The 21,485-nt window shown below is 39.4% G+C and overlaps 1 protein-coding gene across 1 annotated transcript in view; it reads left to right on the top strand.

The window, feature by feature from the left end:
- USH2A (usherin) overlaps positions 1–21,485 on the top strand; it is a gene marked incomplete at both ends in the record, with an annotated part of 783,425 nt that overhangs the window by 157,855 nt on the left and 604,085 nt on the right. The window contains one exon of the mRNA XM_082834448.1: positions 17,973–18,156. Coding sequence (XP_082690574.1) covers positions 17,973–18,156 — 184 coding nt within the window. The remainder of the gene's footprint in view (positions 1–17,972; positions 18,157–21,485) is intronic.

Here is a 21,485-nt window from a genome sequence, read left to right as displayed (position 1 = left end):
TATAGCCACCCCTGTCTCCTGAGTTTGCTTGCAGTTCTAGTTGCAGCTATACAGAGAGACATTAGCTGCTTCTTGGTTACAGTTCCAAGAGTGAGATTCTAATTGACTCAGTTTTGTCGGGGTGGCCATGTCTGAGCCAATTCACTGTGGCCAGTGGTGTCAGGATCACATAACATAAGCATGGCTTCTAGGGACCACTCCTTCAGGTGGTAAGTATCCCAGAAAACAGGAAGATCATTGAGTGTTGACAGCTGCAACATACTGCGTTCTTTCAGCTTCAGATTTATCCTTCCAAATTTGCAATCCATTACTATTTTTAATATCCTAAGATGACTTTTTTTTTCACTATTTATTAATATCTCTAATTTTGGAAAGTAGTCAGTTTCCTGCACAAATAACCATGATGTATATAACCTGCTTTGTAAATAAACCAGCAAAAATTAATAGAGCAAATGTTATAGGCTTTTGAGTCGTTACACGGTTAAAATTTATTGAGTGTTTCATTCTGACCTAGAATATAGCTATGCCACGGAACTAGAGACCAGTGGGCTCAAATCAGAACAGGAGGACCAGGGGTGGAAAAAAGAAACTGATATATTGCTTGGATAGGGTTCTATTGGAGAGTTTTGATTCCTAGAAATATCTAAGAGATTCCTAGAAAACTAAGCAGAGGCAGATTTTTCAAGAAAGGAAATATAGTCAAACATATTATAGGGTATAACTGTGAAATAGATTTATGTAGTCATAATAAGATAATCTCTGAAAAGTGATTTAACCAACTAAGGGGATTATTGAGGAGGAGGTAGAAAGAGCTAAATATTCATTTTCTATAGTAGAAAGACAGTAGTCTAAATTTTAAGAGTTGAGATGTAACAATACATGCATGTTATTCAGAAATCAAGAAATGAAAGCCAGAAGAAACATCTATAGGAGTTGAAGGTGATTGCTCTAGGCAGGGAAGTTCCTGGGAGAAGGATGAAGCAGCAGGCTGCCACTTTACATTCTGAGTCTTTAAGTTCTATTTGATTTTAAAAACTATCTGCATGTAAATTTTGATAGAAATAAAAATTTAAAAATTATTAGAAAAATCATACTCAATTCTCATGGTCTCCTGACCCCTTTCTCTTGGGGATTTATGTGGTAGAGTGTTTTTTTAGGAGGATAATTTCTTAGTAGCTATTTGCCTAAGTACAGATGACACGAAACTCCTCTCCAAAGGTGTATGGCAAACTGTCCTCTCTTTTAAGGAGGATATAGAATGGGGACCATCACTGTTAATGAAAATAATTATCATATTTAAAGTTACCGTGTATTTTATTTACTAGTGCAGTTGTCTTATTTCCTTTCAGTTTTGATATCTTGACAGTAAGGATTATATTATGCAGCTTACATAGCCACAATATTGATGTAATTCCTTGTATATTGCATGCAGTCAGTAAGTGGTTTGTTTAATTGAAATGAGAAATAATCAGGAGTTTTAACAGAGACATCTGTATTAGGTAGGGTTCTCCAGAGAAAAAGAACCAATAGGAGATGTCTGTGTGTATATACATACATACATACATATATATATGTGTATTTTTTTTCCACTGAATATACTAGTCCATGGGAGGATCTGAACTCCTGACCCTCCTGTTCTGATTTAAGCCTGGTGATCTATAGTTCTGTCACATGCTGTATCCCAGGTCTTACCTTTGCAGCTGTACTGAAGATTTCCTTCACATATCCTGTGGTGGATCCCCTGTTTCCTGAGTCCTATGTGTTCTTTTTTCTTGATTTGTGTATTTGGTAGAGCAAATGCTCCAGTAGCTTCTGAAAAGGAGTACAGGGAGGAAAGTGATTTTTTTTTAGAATTTTGAACACCTGAAATTATCTTTATTCCATACTCATAGCTGTTTGAAATTGTACCATTATATAGAATCCTTTTCACTCAATAAATTTATTTCAGCATTATCTTCTAGCAGTACCAACTAGATTCTTGTTTCTTTCTCTTTTTTTTTTACATTCCAGAAGCCTTTACCATTTCTATATCCCTCATTTCAGAAAATTTCATGATGAGATGCTTTTTTGATAAATACTTTCGCTGGTAATTCAGTGGGGCATTGTCTGTAGATTAATGTTCTTATGTTTTGGGGAAATCTATAAAACACCTTCATAGCAACATCTAGACCAGTGTTTGACTGAACAATTGGACATCAAATCTAGCCAAGTTGACGCATAAAATTAACCATCACAGGTACCCTTTCATATAATCCCCCTGTTCACTGTAGCACTTCATCCCTGTACCTGTTGAGTACAGACCCCCTCTGGCATAACTTCTAAAGAGAAAACTCATTTTCTTTTCCCAAAATGTGAGAGGGAAAACCTTCTGTTTGGGGAAAGTCACACCTGCCTTCAGAAATCTCTGAAGCCTCCAGTTTCACTTTTTTCCCAGAGTTATGAAAACCTGCGTCAATTAGCTTATTGTTGGCCTGTCCCCCTGCAAGTGCTTGGCTTTTACTTGTAGACATCTGTCCTGAGTGGCAATTTCCTCTTCTGTTCTTTTTTTATTTATTTATTTAATGTTTTGGACTTAGAAGGGAAAAATTGTCCAATCAACCAAGCTTAACTGAAAATGTTACCCTAGTATTTTCTGGGTTTAATCTTTTCAGATCAAATCCTTGCGGTCAACCTTGAGTTTTCCCATAATTCTTGTCTCTTCTATCAAAATCAATCTTGTTGGTTTCACATATATCCAGGATTTGACCACTTCTTACCCGCCTCACTTACCCATCTTGGTCCAAGCCGTGGTCACGTTTCTCCTGGACTTTCCCAATAGCTGCCTGAACTCCCTGTTTCTCCTCTTTATCCTTCTCCAACATGCAGGCAAAGTGATGTGTTCAGACTTCGGTCAGATCATATCACCGTACCCTGCACTGGCTCTCCATCATTGTAAGGAAACAGCAAAGTTGATGGACTCTAATGGCCCCCATGATCTGTAATGCCCATGACCTCCATGACTTCATTTCTAGACATAGGTTGTTCCTCTCCAGCCTACAAGTCTCATTGCTTTTCTCAGGTTGTTCAGTGCTCTATACCAGGGCATGGAGCACATCACCATAGTGGGGGGTCCATATATATTTCCTGAACTAATGAATGACTTACACTGAAGAATATCTCAATGCCCTTCTCCTCTTTTTAGGCATGGGCGTAGTGCAAGCCTGTGAGTGTTTCTTTAGCTACACATAGGGAGGATATGGCATTCTACCTTGCAGGGAGGAAAGACACTAGTGGCCTAAGGACCTGATGCATTTTTTGGACAGCACAAGGTATTCTGTACACATACGCATAGCCTATGGAAAAGTCAAAGTGTGTTTGTGGACCTCTTTTTTTTTCTTCTTCTTTTTTTTTCTGTTCTGCATTGTTCTAGCTTCAGAAACTACTTTGAATTTTGTTTTCTGGGTTTTATCGTCTCTGCCCTTGAAACTTAGATTGAAAAAAAGAAACCTTGATCCTAAAGTATCTTTATTATAAACGGATGCTTCATGGTAGCCAGCCTGGCAATGGGTACGTTAAAAGGCACTGCTGCAATCGGAAGCTTTCTTTCTACTTCTTTAAACCCATCTGAGAGAACTAGATTATAGCCTACAGGGGGGAACACCACACCGATGTGTGCAAGCATCGAGCCGCAGAGGGAGCAGTATGGACAGTGGTGGTGAATGAACGAGCACAAGGACTCCAGACTGCCTTTTTCATCTGTGATTGTAAATATCACTGACCATCCTAGACTAGTACACATGGACTCTTGTCCTACTTTCGTAAAAAGCATTATTAAGGAAGGTGCATATAATGAAACCTCATGTATTATTAACTTAACCTTACTAGGAATGTACAAGGAATAGGCTTAATTCAACGAAAATTTATAGGCAATTTGTTAAAGCAGCAGTGCACATTAGAAGGTACATTAGAGCCACATTGGTTTTAATATGCCATTCAATAACTCGAAAAGAGGTTAAGAATGCTGCTTAACCTCCATTAAGTATTTTAAAAATGCTTTAATTTAAAATTATTTGGAGTGTGTGTACATATATGGATGGACACATACCTGCACTCATAAATAGAGCACGGAATATGTTTTCCCGGTTCGTTTTTTCAGGACTGGATGACCTCATAACATTTGGCAGCAGGCAGTTAATCAGAGGCCGGGTGGAGAAAGGCAGGGAACGGTGTCAAGGCGTCCCCAGCCAGTGACCCACCCTTGTCCTTGAGAACTAGAGGCAGAGAGGGTTTATTGAGGATCCTGCAGCTTTGGAATAAAATAAAGGCTAATTTATAATGAAAACAGCTTCACATGACATGTTTCGCGCTAATAGGACAATTCCTCATGCTTCCCTCTGGTATTTACTTTGGGTTTGCTTTTATAACTCATACAGACCATTAGAAAATAAAGTATCTTGTTTCATTAAGAAGTGTATCATAGTTGTCAAGAAATGAGCTCATCAACCAGCATTGCATGCAAGACCCTGCCAATGGAATTGGAATTAGATGGCTGATACTCCATTAAAAATCAGTGCATCAAAATTGAGATCCGATTATGACACATGCCCCAGTGTTCGGTGAAACGGCTTTTCCAGATTAGCCTGTTTTTCACAGAAAGACCACAGAGTAAGAGCCTTTTCCTTAATAAACCACCAGGAAAGAATCTTGTCATAGGAAATATGAATCACAATCCTACTCACATCTGGGGGAAAAAAAAAAAAAAAGGATATTGACAGGTCATCATCTAAATTTTAGGAAAATCCCACTTGCATTGAAAACTGCCTAGTAAAAATTACAATGATGATAATAGATAATATTTACCAAGTGTATACTGTATGCCAGACCCTGGAATAGTGTTTTATCTAAAAAAATTCCATTTAATATGCACATTATTTCTACGATGGAAGGACCAGTATTATTTCCTTAGGGGAAATGCAGTCTCATTAAGTAGAAGAACCATTTACAAATCCAAGTCCATCTGACCCCAGAATCTGCACTCTGAAAGAGTGAAACTCTTATTCTGAATCCCTCTTTATTTGTTATAAACATTCACTTAACAAATATTTGAGGGTGGGTTGAAATAGAGACTCTTCCAAGTGTCTGTAACCTCCCCCCAGTGCTCAAACTCATCTCAACCCATGTTTCTCGCTACTGCGTCAGGTCCTGGGATATTTCATTTGTTGTGCTGAATCTGAATAATAGTTACAAAATAAAAATGAACAGAGCTGTGAGCAGCTACAGTGATCGAGTAATGGAGAGCCGACCGAGAGGTCTAGGAGTGGGCTTACTCCACGGACAAAGTTAGAGAAGTGTCTGAGATGTTTGCCATGGCATAGGACAGAGACTTTAGAGCATGCATCTGAAAAATATTGAGACTGAGAAAAGTGAGAGCAAGGAAAAAGTTTTGCTGCGGATTATGAATATACATGTGTATCTGTGCACTGTAATCTCTAAGACGTAATCAGAGCGGCGCTTCTTTATATTCATTGTTGTTATTGGATTTGATTCTTAGAGAATATACTTATGAAGGCTTCTCACGGATACTCAAATAGGAAAACCAGGTTTTTTATAAAACAGAAAGTCCGATAGAATAATTTCCCTTATATAAGCATCTTATTCTAGCCTTCATTCTACGCACTGGAGACGTATTTTTGGAGTGATATTTTCTTTCTGAAGCCCTGTTCCATCCGTTGATCTGGCAAGGATTACATTTTGAATTTATCGTGCTTATCCATATACATTTCCTACTAATCCTCCCTGATACCCTACCTCTTCTAACCACTCTCATGACTCACAGATTTATGTTTACCATTTTCTTTTCAGTATTAGAGATATCATCTGATAATTGTAAAGAGTAACAGATATCCTCCCATCCGTCTACTCATCCATCCTTTCACCCATCTATCCATTTCCTTCATATATCCATGTTTTTCAATTCACGTCTATTGAATAAATTACTATACACCAGAGCCTGTGCTGCTGTAAGATATACAACCAGAAATATATGAAGGCATTCCAGTTTAGTAGGGGAAACTGACTCGTGTGCAGATTATAACATATTTGTGATAAGTGCAATATTAGAAATGCATAAGATAGAGAAGGGGTAAATCAAGGGACTGATTAATTCTTGAAGGCTGGGCGACATAAAGAACCTAGTAGTGTTTCCTGCGCTGGGTTTTAAAAACAGATAGGATTCGGCAAGGTATTCAAACAGGGGAAGCAGTCCAGGAAGAAGCAGTAGGAGGAGGAGGGCATTTAAAATACATCTAAACTAGTCGAAAATGAGTTTTTCAAATGTTTAAAGAGAAATGATAGCTTGAGATGAATAATCATATTTATTTAGCATTTGTTAACATTTGGTCAAATCTATGAATAATAATTTTAGCATGATTTTTATACAAAACCATCAAATGGAGGAAAATTGTTATTTTAATTTGAAAATTAGCATCATCTCCTACACTTCATTTTGAAAAGATTGACTTGCAAAACCATTTCTTAAATAGTCTTTTGTTGCCTGGGGTAGGTGAGCCACAAACTCCTCCCTAGACTTTTCTCTTAACATGGTGTCCATTCTCTGGTTGAAGATGAGAATTGTTTCTTCTAAATGGCTCATAATTAGAGCTTAGCCTCAGCTCTGCCCTCCTTTTCTGAATAAGGCCTAGAGGTTAAACTTGTTTTCTCTCTCCCATTTCCAGACCTTAGCAAAGCCTAGTTGCTCACGGTCCTCAGGAGGGACATTGCTAGGAAATGGGCTCTTCTTTTATGCCCAGGGCAGGTACTCTGCTGTGCAAATAGCCACTACAGGAGAGGATACCAGCTGCCTGGCTAATAACTTTGAACTCTAAGGATGCTGTAAGCCTTCTCCTGGATAAAGCAATACTCTTTTATGATATGGGTGACTTTCTGCGTTAGCTGTATAACACATTGTTTCCCACATGAGACTTGTCTGGTCTGGGACTGGAGTTAGAAAGAAAACTGGAGAAAAGAAGAAACTTCAGTGGGCTGATTTGGGGGTGTGAGCTCTCAGCCCTGCATAATGGAAGGTAATACCTTTGTCCTAATGACGGTGCTTTAAACTGTGGTACAAAATCACCCATGGAAAGAAATCTCCAAAAGACCAGTTAAAATGATGCAGACACGTACTTGGGGAAGATGAAGTGGACCTAATGGAGGGAGATCAGAAATCTATTGAGTTTAAAAAGAAAAAAAAAAAGAAAGAAATTAAGGTCAGTTATCTTTAAGCTACACTCAGGAGCTGAAGTTTAAGTGGGAGGGAAGTTCTAACTACAGAACTACTTCTGTAGTTAGGAGTCATAAAAGGAGAGGTAATGGTCTAGAATAAGGCACATTCAGGTAAGGCAGGAAGTAATCATTGAGCAGGAAAGTACCTGAGTCATCCTAATCAGAACTGCTTAAAAATAGGACAGCTGAAATACTGGTGGGATTAACCTTTATAATCATGCTGCTGAGAGGAGGAGGGGAATTAACCCTAAGACGAACTCCAATGTAGTCTTTTCCTTGAAGCCCTAACCTCCAGGCTGCAGCCTCCCTGGCTGCTTTAATACCTTCCTTGTTCTTCTCTGCTGATACCTCTGATTTTTCTGTGCCCTTCTTTAGTCTCCAAAACTTGGGCAACCCAGTCTTCTGCACCAAAATCTACACTCCTGGTCTTTACAGATTCATCTAACAAATCATTTTTTTGTAAAAATCCTTCCTAGCTGTCCTAGATTTCTCTGTGGCTTGAACCTATTGCAAAAAGTCCAAATCAATTCTACTTCTAAGTATCTGTGCTAATGGGGAATTTATCCAAATTGGAGAGCTGTTAGTACATGAATGATGCCATCGTCATGAACCTTAAGGACCTAGGTACCTTCACACAAGGGAAAATGCATAGAATCCCAGCCACAATGGTCTTGAGTCTAAAGTAGAAGCCTTCTACGTTTGTGATTTTGATCACATGGTGAGTCAGATAGGAAACTATGTAATAACTGTCAGGGCCATACTCTATTTCTGGCAACACATATAAAGCAAATTGCTGTTGGTGAATGCAAAGAAGCAAAGGGCAGAATCTCGTTGCAAATTACTATCAAAAATGATAGTCTTATTTCTCTCCAATTGAATGGCACAGATTTTGAGCTTCTTTCGTTTCTATTTTACTCCTCCTGAAACTTTTTTTTTTTTTTTTAACATCTTTATTGGAGTATAATTGCTTTACAATGGTATGTTAGTTTCACCTTCACAACAAAATGAATCAGTTATATATATACATATATTCCCATATCTCTTCCCGCTTGCGTCTCCCTCCCTCCCACCCTCCCTATCCCACCCCTCCAGGCGGTCACAAAGCACCGAGCTGATCTCCCTGTGCTATGCGGCTGCTTCCCACTAGCTATCTACCTTACGTTTGGTAGTGTATATATGTCCATGTCTCTTTATCGCTTTGTCACCGTTTACCCTTCCCCCTCCCCATAGCCTCAAGTCCATTCTCTAGTAAGTCTGTGTCTTTATTCCTGTTTCACCCCTAGGTTTTTCATGACATTTTTTTTTTTAAATTCCATATATATGTGTTAGCATACGGTATTTGTCTCTCTCTTTCTGACTTACTTCACTCTGTATGACAGACTCTAGGTCTATCCACCTCATTACAAATAGCTCAATTTCGTCTCTTTTTATGGCTGAGTAATATTCCATTGTATATATGTGCCACATCTTCTTTATCCATTCATCCGATGATGGACACTTAGGTTGTTTCCATCTCTGGGCTATTGTAAATAGAGCTGCAATGAACATTTTGGTACATGACTCTTTTTGAATTATGGTTTTCTCAGGGTATATGCCCAGTAGTGGAATTGCTGGGTCATATGGTAGTTCTATTTGTAGCTTTTTAAGGAACCTCCATACTGTTCTCCACAGTGGCTGTATCAATTTACATTCCCACCAACAGTGTAAGAGGGTTCCCTTTTCTCCACACCCTCTCCAGCATTTATTGTTTCTAGATTTTATTTTTTTTTTTTAACATCTTTATTGGAGTATAATTGCTTTACAATGGTATGTTAGTTTCAGCTTCACAACAAAATGAATCAGTTATATATATACATATATTCCCATATCTCTTCCCGCTTGCATCTCCCTCCCTCCCACCCTCCCTATCCCACCCCTCCAGGCGGTCACAAAGCACCGAGCTGATCTCCCTGTGCTATGCGGCTGCTTCCCACTAGCTATCTACCTTACGTTTGGTAGTGTATATATGTCCATGCCTCTTTATCGCTTTGTCACCATTTACCCTTCCCCCTCCCCATAGCCTCAAGTCCATTCTCTAGTAAGTCTGTGTCTTTATTCCTGTTTCACCCCTAGGTTTTTCATGACATTTTTTTTTTTTTTAATTCCATATATATGTGTTAGCATACGGTATTTGTCTCTCTCTTTCTGACTTACTTCACTCTGTATGACAGACTCTAGGTCTATCCACCTCATTACAAATAGCTCAATTTCGTCTCTTTTTATGGCTGAGTAATATTCCATTGTATATATGTGCCACATCTTCTTTATCCATTCATCCGATGATGGACACTTAGGTTGTTTCCATCTCTGGGCTATTGTAAATAGAGCTGCAATGAACATTTTGGTACATGACTCTTTTTGAATTATGGTTTTCTCAGGGTATATGCCCAGTAGTGGGATTGCTGGGTCATATGGTAGTTCTATTTGTAGCTTTTTAAGGAACCTCCATACTGTTCTCCACAGTGGCTGTATCAATTTACATTCCCACCAACAGTGTAAGAGGGTTCCCTTTTCTCCACACCCTCTCCAGCATTTATTGTTTCTAGATTTTTTGATGATGGCCATTCTGACTGGTGTGAGATGATATCTCATTGTAGTTTTGATTTGCATTTCTCTCATGATTAGTGATGTTGAGCATTCTTTCATGTGTTTGTTGGCACTCTGTATATCTTCTTTGGAGAAATGTCTATTTAGGTCTTCTGCCCATTTTTGGATTGGGTTGTTTGTTTTTTTGTTATTAAGCTGCATGAGCTGCTTATAAATTTTGGAGATCAATCCTTTGTCAGTTGCTTCATTTGCAAATATTTTCTCCCATTCTGAGGGTTGTCTTTTGGTCTTCTTTATGGTTTCCTTTGCTGCGCAAAAGCTTTTAAGTTTCATTAGGTCCCATTTGTTTACTCTTCTTTTTATTTCCATTTCTCTAGGAGGTGGGTCAAAAAGGACCTTGCTGTGATTTATGTCATAGAGTGTTCTGCCTATGTTTTCCTCTAAGAGTTTGATAGTTTCTGGCCTTACATTTAGGTCTTTAATCCATTTTGAGCTTATTTTTGTGTACGGTGTTAGGGAGTGATCTAATTTCATACTTTTACATGTAGCTGTCCAGTTTTCCCAGCACCACTTATTGAATAGGCTGTCCTTTCTCCACTGTACATTTCTGCCTCCTTTGTCAAAGATAAGGTGACCATATGTGCGTGGGTTTATCTCTGGGCTTTCTATCCTGTTCCATTGATCTATCTTTCTGTTTTTGTGCCAGTACCATACCGTCTTGATAACTGTAGCTTTGTAGTATAGTCTGAAGTCTGGGAGCCTGATTCCTCCAGTTCCTTCTTTCGTTCTCAAGATTGCTTTGGCTATTCGGGGTCTTTTGTGTTTCCATACAAATTGCAAAATTTTTTGTTCTAGTTCTGTGAAAAATGCCAGTGGTAGTTTGATAGGGATTGCATTGAATCTATAGATTGCTTTCGGTAGTAGAGTCATTTTCACAATGTTGATTCTTCCAATCCAAGAACATGGTATATCTCTCCATCTATTTGTATCATCTTTAATTTCTTTCATCAGTGTCTTATAATTTTCTGCATACAGATCTTTTGTCTCCTTAGGTAGGTTTATTCCTAGATATTTTATTCTTTTTGTTGCAATGGTAAATGGGAGTGTTTTCTTGATTTCACTTTCAGATTTTTCATCATTAGTATATAGGAATGCCAGAGATTTCTGTGCATTAATTTTGTATCCTGCCACTTTACCAAATTCATTGATTAGCTCTAGTAGTTTTCTGGTAGCATCTTTAGGGTTCTCTATGTATAGGATCATGTCATCTGCAAACAGTGACAGCTTTACTTCTTCTTTTCCGATTTGGATTCCTTTTATTTCCTTTTCTTCTCTGATTGCTGTGGCTAAAACTTCCAAAACTATGTTGAATAAGAGTGGTGAGAGTGGGCAACCTTGTCTTGTTCCTGATCTTAGTGGAAATGCTTTCAGTTTTTCACCATTGAGGATGATGTTTGCTGTGGGCTTGTCATATATGGCCTTTATTAAGTTGAGGAAAGTTCCCTCTATGCCTACTTTCTGCAGGGTTTTTATCATAAATGGGTGTTGAATTTTGTCAAAAGCTTTCTCTGCATCTATTGAGATGATCATATGGTTTTTCTCCTTCAGTTTGTTAATATGGTTTATCACATTGATAGATTTGCGTATATTGAAGAATCCTTGCATTCCTGGAATAAACCCCATTTGATCATGGTGTATGATCTTTTTAATGTGCTGTTGGATTCTGTTTGCTAGTATTTTGTTGAGGATTTTTGCATCTATGTTCATCAGTGATATTGGCCTGTAGTTTTCTTTCTTTGTGACATCCTTGTCTGGTTTTGGTATCAAGGTGATGGTGGCCTCGTAGAAGGAGTTAGGGAGTGTTCCTCCCTCTGCTATATTTTGGAAGAGTTTGAGAAGGATAGGTGTTAGCTCTTCTCTAAATGTTTGATAGAATTCGCCTGTGAAGCCATCTGGTCCTGGGCTTTTCTTTGTTGGAAGATTTTTAATCACAGTTTCAATTTCAGTGCTTGTGATTGGTCTGTTCATATTTTCTATTTCTTCCTGGTTCAGTCTTGGCAGGTTGTGCCTCTCTAAGAATTTGTCCATTTCTTCCAGATTGTCCTTTTTATTGGCATAGAGTTGCTTGTAGTAATCTCTCATGATCTCTTTTATTTCTGCAGTGTCAGTTGTTACCTCTCCTTTTTCATTTCTAATTCTATTGATTTGGGTCTTCTCCCTTTTTTTCTTGATGAGTCTGGCTAGTGGTTTATCTATTTTGTTTATCTTCTCAAAGAACCAGCTTTTAGTTTTATTGATCTTTGCTATTGTTTCCTTCATTTCTTTTTCATTTATTTCTGATCTGATTTTTATGATTTCTTTCCTTCTGCTAGCTTTGGGGTTTTTTTGTTCTTCTTTCTCTAATTGCTTGAGGTGCAAGGTTAGGTTGTTTATTCGAGATGCTTCCTGCTTCTTAAGGTGGGCTTGTATTGCTATAAACTTCCCCCTTAGAACTGCTTTTGCTGCATCCCACAGGTTTTGGGTCGTTGTGTCTCCATTGTCATTTGTTTCTAGGTATTTTTTGATTTCCTCTTTGATTTCTTCAGTGATATCTTCATTATTAAGTAGTGTATTGTTTAGCCTCCATGTGTTTGTATTTTTTACAAATCTTTTCCTGTAATTGATATCTAGTCTCATGGCGTTGTGGTCAGAAAAGATACTTGATACAATTTCAATTTTCTTAAATTTACCAAGGCTTGATTTGTGACCCAAGATATGATCTATCCTGGAGAATGTTCCATGAGCACTTGAAAAAAATGTGTATTCTGTTGTTTTTGGATGGAATGTCCTATAAATATCAATTAACTCCATCTCGTTTAATGTATCATTTAAAGCTTGTGTTTCCTTATTTATTTTCATTTTGGATGATCTGTCCATTGGTGAAAGTGGGGTGTTAAAGTCCCCTACTATGAATGTGTTACTGTCGATTTCCCCTTTTATGGTTGTCAGTATTTGCCTTATGTATTGAGGTGCACCTATGTTGGGTGCATAAATATTTACAATTGTTATATCTTCCTCTTGGATTGATCCCTTGATCATTATGTAGTGTCCTTCTTTGTCTCTTCTAATAGTCTTTGTTTTAAAGTCTATTTTGTCTGATATGAGAATTGCTACTCCAGCTTTCTTTTGGTTTCCACTTGCATGAAATACCTTTTTCCATCCCCTTACTTTCAGTCTGTATGTGTCTCTAGGTCTGAAGTGGGTCTCTTGTAGACAGCAAATATATGGGTCTTGTTTTTGTATCCATTCAGCCAATCTGTGTCTTTTGGTGGGAGCATTTAGTCCATTTACATTTAAGGTAATTATCGATATGTGTGTTCCTATTCCCATTTTCTTCATTGTTTTGGGTTTGTTATTGTAGGTCCTTTCCTTCTTTTGTGTTTCTTGCCTAGAGAAGTTCCTTTAGCAGTTGCTGTAGAGCTGGTTTGGTGGTGCTGAACTCTCTCAGCTTTTGCTTGTCTGTAAAGGTTTTAATTTCTCCATCAAATCTGAATGAGATCCTTGCTGGGTAGAGTAATCTTGGTTGCAGGTTTTTCTCCTTCAACACTTTCAATATGTCCTGCCACTCCCTTCTGGCTTGCAGAGTTTCTGCTGAAAGATCAGCTGTTAACCTTATGGGGATTCCCTTGTGTGTTATTTGTTGTTTTTCCCTTGCTGCTTTTAATATGTTTTCTTTGTATTTAATTTTTGACAGTTTGATTAATATGTGTCTTGGCGTATTTCTCCTTGGATTTATCCTGTATGGGACTCTCTGTGCTTCCTGGACTTGATTAACTATTTCCTTTCCCATATTAGGGAAGTTTTCAACTATAATCTCTTCAAATATTTTCTCAGTCCCTTTCTTTTTCTCTTCTTCTTCTGGAACCCCTATAATTCGAATGTTAGTGCGTTTAATGTTGTCCCAGAGGTCTCTGAGACTGTCCTCAGTTCTTTTCATTCTTTTTTCTTTATTCTGCTCTGCAGTAGTTATTTCCACTATTTTATCTTCCAGGTCACTTATCCGTTCTTCTGCCTCAGTTATTCTGCTGTTGATCCCATCTAGAGTACTTTTAATTTCATTATTGTGTTGTTCATCGTTGCTTGTTTCATCTTTAGTTCTTCTAGGTCCTTGTTAACTGATTCTTGCAATTTGTCCATTCTATTGTCCATTCTATCTCCAAGATTTCGGATCAACCTTACTATCATTATTCTGAATTCTTTTTCAGGTAGACTGCCTATTTCCTCTTCATTTGTTAGGTCTGGTGGGTTTTTATCTTGCTCCTTCATCTGCTGTGTGTTTTTCTGTCTTCTCATTTTGCTTATCTTACTGTGTTTGGGGTCTCCTTTTTTTTTTTTTTTTTTTTGCAGGCTGAAGGTTCGTAGTTCCTGTTGTTTTTTGAGTCTGTCCCCAGTGGCTAAGGTTGGTTCAGTGGGTTGTGTAGGCTTCCTGGTGGAGGGTACTAGTGCCTGTGTTCTGGTGTATGAGGCTGGATCTTGTCTTTCTGGTGGGCAGGTCCACGTCTGGTGGTGTGTTTTGGGGTGTCTGTAGACTTATTATGATTTTGGGCAGCCTCTCTGCTAATGGGTGGGGTTGTGTTCCTGTCTTGCTAGTTGTTTGGCATAGGATGTCCAGCACTGTAGCTTGCTGGTCGTTGAGTGAAGCTGGGTGCTGGCGGAGATTTTTCGGAGATTTTTGCTGTTTGATATTATGTGCAGCTGGGAGGCCTCTTGTGGACCAGTGTCCTGAAGTTGGCTCTCCCACCTCAGAGGCACAGCACTGAGTCCTGGCTGCAGCACCAAGAGCCTTTCATCCACAGGGCTCCTTAATTTGGGATGATTCGTTGTCTATTCAGGTATTCCACAGATGCAGGGTATATCAAGTTGATTGTGGAGCTTTAATCCGCTGCTTCTGAGGCTGCTGGAAGAGATTTCCCTTTCTCTTCTTTGTTCTCACAGCTCCCAGGGGCTCAGCTTTGGATTTGGCCCCGCCTGTGCGTGTAGGTCACCGGAGGGCGTCTGTTCTTTGCTCAGACAGGACGGGGTTAAAGGAGCCGCTGATTCGGAGGCTCTGGCTCACCCAGGCCGGGGGGTAGGGAGGGTCACGGATTGCAGGGCGGGCCTGCAGCGGCAGAGGCCGGCGTGACGCTGCAGCCTGAGGCGCGCCGTGCGCTCTCCCGGGGGAGCCGTCCCCGGATCCCGGGACCCCGGCAGCGGCGGGCTGCACAGGCTCCCCGGAAGGGCGTGTGGCTAGTGACCTGCGCTCGCACACAGGCCTCCTGGCGGCGGCAGCAGCGGCCTTAGCGTCCCATGTCCGTCTCTGGGCTCCGCACTCTTAGCCGCGGCTCGCGCCCGTCTCCGGAGCTCTCCCAAGCAGCGTTCCCAATCCCCCCTCCTCGTGCACCAGGAAACAAAGAGGGACGTAAAAGTCTCTTGCCTCTTCGGCAGGTCCAGACCCCTCCCCAGACTCTCTCCCGGCCAGCCGCGGCGCACCAACGCCCTGCAGGCTGTGTTCACGCCGCCAACCTCAGTCCTCTCCCGCTCCGACAAAAGCCGGAGCCTCAGCTCCCAGACCCGCCGGCCCCGGCGGGCGAGCAGACAAGCCTCTCGGCTGGTGAGTGCCGGTCGGCCCGATCCTCTGCGCTGGAATCTCTCCGCTTTGCCCTCCGCACCCCTGTTGCTGTGCTCTCCTCCGCGGCTCCCAAGCTCCCCCACTCCGCCTCCCGAAGTCTCCACCCGCGAAGGGGCTCCTAGTGTGTGGACACTTTTCCTCCTTCACAGCTCTCTCCCGCTGGTGCAGGACCCGTCCCTATTCTTTTGTCTCTGTTTAGTTTTTTCTTTTGCCCTAACCAGGTACGTGGGGGGTTCCTTGCCTTTTGGGAGGTCTGAGGTCTTCTGCCAGCGTTCAGTAGGTGCTCCGTAGGAGTTGTTCCACGCGTAGATGTATTTCTGGTGTATCTGTGGAGAGGAAGGTGATCTCCGCGTCTTACTCTTCCGCCATCTTCCCGGAACTCTCTCCTGAAACTTTTTAAGCGAGAATATGCAGGGCCTAGGAGAAGAATAACAAATTAATTGTTGATAGCTGTGAAAGAATGCCTTGTTCTCAACTAAAGCCTCAGATGAATTTTACAGTGTTCCAATTACTTTTGGTTTCTCCCCTAAAGAACAGATACCACAGAGTGCTTCCCTTTGTGCTCACGCTTTTTCTCTCTTTCATATCACTGATATTTTATAAATGTAAGTCAGTGATCCTGACAACTGTACCACTTATTTTCATTCGCCAGAGCTTCATTCATTGTTTCAAGAAAATTCCTTGTAACATTATGCACACGCTTGTGTGTGTATATATGTGAATATGCGTATGTATGTGTATATACACGTACGTGCACAAACACACATATCACACAACACCCAGAACCATTTCTCCCTCATATGACTGCTTCATCATCCAAATGTCCAATGCGTTTCTAATTTTATAACTGTTGATTTCCACCTTCTGGGTCCAAGAAATTTTAAGTCACTGGAAGATATTTTTGAATCATATTTTATTTCCCTTCTTTTTCTATAAGAAAAAATACAGATTTTATAATTAATCTAAATTCTGGTTTTGTTTTTTTAAATATAGTACTTGTTGGGATCAATGCCTACCTCATAATTTGGTGCAGTTTTGTGAATTCCAGTGTTCGAGTGCCTCCTTTGTGGCAAGCACTGTATTGGATGCTGGGTAGACAATGATGAATTAATCAGATGAGGTTCCTGCCTTCAGGGTGGTTACAGTCTGGTGGAACTGAGATTAATTGTAATTTTCCTCAGCACTCTATAGGAAATAGAATGCTGTGAAACTAACAGGCATACCTGAACTAGCCCAGAATAGGTTACTGGAGGAAGAGTCACAAGACCTGATATGCATAGAGTGAGCTAAGCAGAAAAGGTGGGTCCACATCATTTCAGCAGACAGAACTGCCCATGAAAAGCATTTAGGCATCAAGAACAGAATGAAGTATGACTGGGGCAGATGGGATGAGCTGTGAAATGAAGCTAGGGAGATAGGCAGGACCTTACTGGAGGGTTGGAAGCTGTGCTAGGATTTATTTTTTTCCTAAAGGGAATAGGAAGTTATGAAGTAATTTTAAACAGAGGAATGAGGTGTTCAATATACACTCTGAAAAAGATGGTTCCAGCTACACTATGAAGAATAGATTGGAGGAGGACAAGAGGGATGCTAGGGGGTGAGACAGCCTCTGTGGTTGAGATGCCTGGGTTTGAATCTGCTATTTGTCAACTCTATCATTTTAGGAAAGTTTGTTAACCTTCCTAACTTTCAGTTGTCTAATTTATGTAATAGACATAATAAGGCCTGAATTATTAACATTGCTAACAGTGAGAACTAAATGAGACAGTGAATATAAAGCTTTTATCATAGCCTCTGGTACATAGTGTTAACTATAGAAAACTTGGTAGTGACTTTAACCAGGGAGGTGGCAGTGGGGATGGAGAGTAGAAGATTTAAAATTCTTAGAAGGCAGTATTCATAGGACTTGGTAATTTGCTATATGTAGGGGCACAGGGAAGTGAAGGACTCAAGAGTTGCCAGTTTTAGCAAAATATAGGATGCTCAATTAAATTTGAATTTCAAATGATAATTTTTTAATACGAGCAAATATCACATGGGACATAATTTTACTAAAATAATCATTGGTTATCAGAAATTCAAATTTAACTGGGCATCCTGTATTTTATCAGGCTATCCTACCAAAGATGTCTCAGAGTTCCAGCTGAAGCAACTGAAGCAATAGATGGTGGTGCTATTTGCTGAAACAGAGATGATTAGAGGAGGGACCAGTCTTTAGTGGAAAGATCATGAAATAGGTTTTACATACACTGAATCGTAGGTGCCAGGAAGACACCCAGTTACAACGTCAATTATTTACTCAGCTTTTCTTTGGCCATAATTGACATACTGATAAAGAACGGCTACAGCCACGTTTGTACAGGGACTTAGATAGTGCCGTGTTAGAGCGTTCTGTTTTTCAATGTAATCAAAATGTTATTTTTTAAGGAAAAGACTGGGTAGAAAGTATAATAAAAACTTTTCATTGCTTCATTTCCAGGTTTTTATATTTCTCCAGGCAATGCCACTGGCTGCCTGCCATGTTCATGCCACAAGACTGGTGCAGTTAATCACATCTGTAATAGCTGGACTGGTCAGTGTGTTTGCCGAGATGATTCCATTGCCGGGCAAAGTTGTGACCATTGTAAAGACCTTTACTTTGGATTTGATCCTCTAGCTGGAAGGTAAGTATTTATAAGAATTAATAATTAAATGTTTTTACTAAATTATATTTGTAATTCCTTTTTTTTTTTTAACAGTGATTTTTTTGGCAGTATCTTCTGTAAAAAGGAGTATTTTCTGTCCCCCTTAGTCTGTGGATATATTCTTTTATGCATTGATGTCTGCATTTATTAAACATAATAGTAATCTTTGCATATCTCCTAGAGTTCCAATGTATGGGTTGCTGTACATTGATAAATGTGTCCAGTATTAGGGCCTGGGAATATTTAATAAGATAAAATCCTTTTTCTGTAAAGAACTTAAAATTTGGTTGTGGAGAAAGACAGGTAAAGAAATATCCATAAAAGTAAATACACAAGCACATACACAGGCTAAGATAGGTATCGTATGTGTGTATATACTTTGTTCTACATGGACCCTGAATTTATTACTGCATTCATTTATATTCCTTTTGCCTTTCTAATTTAGGTTTAAAGACTGGCAGATGAGAAACATATCTTTGAATTCAGTGATAAGATTTTTTTTTTCCCAGTGTGTAAAGTACCCTCTGAAAGTAAATTAACCACTTTTCAAAGTTACACTGTCTTTAATGTTCTACTTCTTACTTCCTGTGTATCTGTGGGCATTTGCTTTCATGCAGATGTGTTCATTGCTGTACTTTTGAAGGTGTGCTGGAATGCCAATTCCATGTGTGTTTTCTTGGTCTGGTCAGGTAATAAATCTGTCTAGGGTTGGGACTGTATCCATGAATTCTTTGACGTTCCTATCCCCAAGAAACTAGTGTTGTGTCTGCACACACCAGCCAAATCTGTTTCTCAGTATGTGTCTGTGTGTGTTTATAAATATAAAGGCTAAGTGCTCAAGGGTTTGAGATGATCTTTTCAACTCATCGTCACCCTGCTGCCTGCCTTTTGGCTGTTACACTCTTCATTAACAGCCTGCTTAGAGTGTGGACAGTGTGACGGGGTAAATTATTGAAAAAGAACTCAAGCTAGTTCATTTGGCTTTCTACTAAAATTCAATTTGATTAAAAAACTTTAATATAATATTTAAAATATTTATTAAAACAACTTTATGTTCTTATTACATATCTTATATTTCAAATCCATGCTGCTCCACTTCTGTTACCATTGGAATATCATCTTGGTTAGTCTGAGAGCATTACCACTCTTCTGTACAAATATGAAATTGCTCTGAATGAGTATAGAAAACACATGGTACAGTAGATGTTAAATAAAAAGTATTACCAGGATCTTGATAGTAAAATCAGGGCCAGTTATTGCACCTACCACCCCCTCTACATACTTTTTGTTGAAAGACCATCTCACAAATTTCCCAGTTGGAACTCCAGGGTTGGTTTGTTTCACTACTGGCAGCCTCTGTCTTTAGATTTCCTATCTCTTCCATAGTCTTTCTGACAACACTTAATTACCAAGAGAAAAATATCTTCCCCACTCAGCTGTCCTTGGAATACTCTTGCCTATCTATGACATTTTGTGCCAGCAGTCACTTACCCATTTCCCCTCTACTGAGCTCCCTTGTTATTCTTGCCAGTGTTGTCACCAAAACCCCTACTTAATGACCAAAAGATGTCTAATCGTCTTGGCTTTTTCACTTCACTTGCTTTAAGTGAAACCTGATTCCCTTCATTACATGGCTTCTCCTACCCTTCAGTGTTTGTAAACTCAGGCTGATCTTCACCCCATTCTGTTTCTCCCTCATTTATCTACCCACCCCAGTCTAATCCAGGACCAAGAATTGCTTACGAATAGTGTTCTATCACCTATCACCCTGCAGTTGGACTGGCTAACGTGGGAATCAGACTCCCTGGGTTAAAAGCTGGCTTGAAATGTTAACCTGAATTGATGAGGAATAAATAGGAAGAGCCAGAAATGTAGGTATAAAATACATCCTCATCATCACCACCACCACCACCACCACCACAACAACAAATACATTATTAGAAGGTGCCAAGGTTAAAATTAGGAAAGCAGAACTCAGTAAAATAAAAGGGATGAGTGTGGGCTGTAGTCTAGGAGATAGAGCCAAAGTTTGAAAAGCTGGCAGCTTCTATAGCATAAAAAATCCAGAATAAGTGTGAGTTCAAAGCAAAAAGACTTATGACAAGTGTCATATAAATACAATTGTATATCTTTACATATTAGGTGACTGATAATTATATTGAGTCAAGTAAGGAAGTACACACACACGCCATATTTTCTTTATCCATTTACGGGCATTTATGTTGTTTCCCTATCTTGGCTGTTGTGAATAATGCTGTAGTGAACATAGGGGTGCAGATATCTCTTCACGATCCTGATTTTATTTCCTTTGGATATATACCCAGAAGTGGGATTGCTGGAATCATATGATAGTCCTATTTTTAGTTTCTTAAGGAACTTTCATACTGTTTTCCATAGTGACTGTACCAACTTACATTCCCACCAGTAGTGTACAGGGCTTCCCTTTTCTCCACATCCTCACCAACACCTAGCTTTTTGATAAGAGCCATTGTAACAGGTGTGAGGTGATATCTCATTGTGGTTTGATTTGCATTTCCCTGATGATTAATGATGTTGAGCACCTTTTAATGTACCTGTTGGCCATTTGCATGTCTTCTTTGGAGAAATGTCTATAAATATCCTTTGCTCATTTTTTTTAAATTAGGGGTTTTTTTTTGCTATTGAGTTGTATGAGTTTCTTATATATTTTGGATATTAACCCCCATCAGATAGATGGTTTGCAAATATTTTCTCCCATTCTGTAGGTTGTCTTTTTTCACTCTGTTGGTTACTTCGTTTGCTGTGCAAAAGCTTTTTAGTTCATCTCTTTTTGCTTTTTTGCCTGAGCTTTGGTGTCATAACCACAAAATCATTGCCCAGACCAATGTCAAGAAGCTTTTTCCCTATGTTTTCTTCTTGTAGTTTTAGACTCTGATATTAACTTTAAGTTTTTAATCCACTTTGAGTTGATTTTTGTATATGATGATTTAGGGTCCAATTTTATTCTTCTGCATGTGAATATTTAGTTTTGCCAGCACCATTTATTGAAGAGACCATCCTTTCCTCATTGTGTGTTCCTGATACCCTTTTTGAAGATCAGTTGACTGATATGCATGGATTTGTTTCTGGGCTCTCTATTCTGTTCCATTCGTCTGTGTGTCTGTTTTTAATGCCAGTACCATACCGTTTTGATTACAATAGCTTTGTAATATATTTTAAAACCAGGAAATCTGATGCCTCCAGTTTGGTTCTTCTTGTTGAACCCATGCTTTGCAACTTAAAATAGCTGTAGGACTTTCTGTTACCTAAGAAGGACCAGAAACGCCATA

Source organism: Leucopleurus acutus, assembly GCF_964270905.1.
Source record: "Leucopleurus acutus genome assembly, chromosome: 2".
Classification (NCBI taxonomy): Eukaryota; Metazoa; Chordata; class Mammalia; order Artiodactyla; family Delphinidae; genus Leucopleurus; species Leucopleurus acutus.
This window is presented reverse-complemented; position numbering and strand designations above follow the sequence as displayed.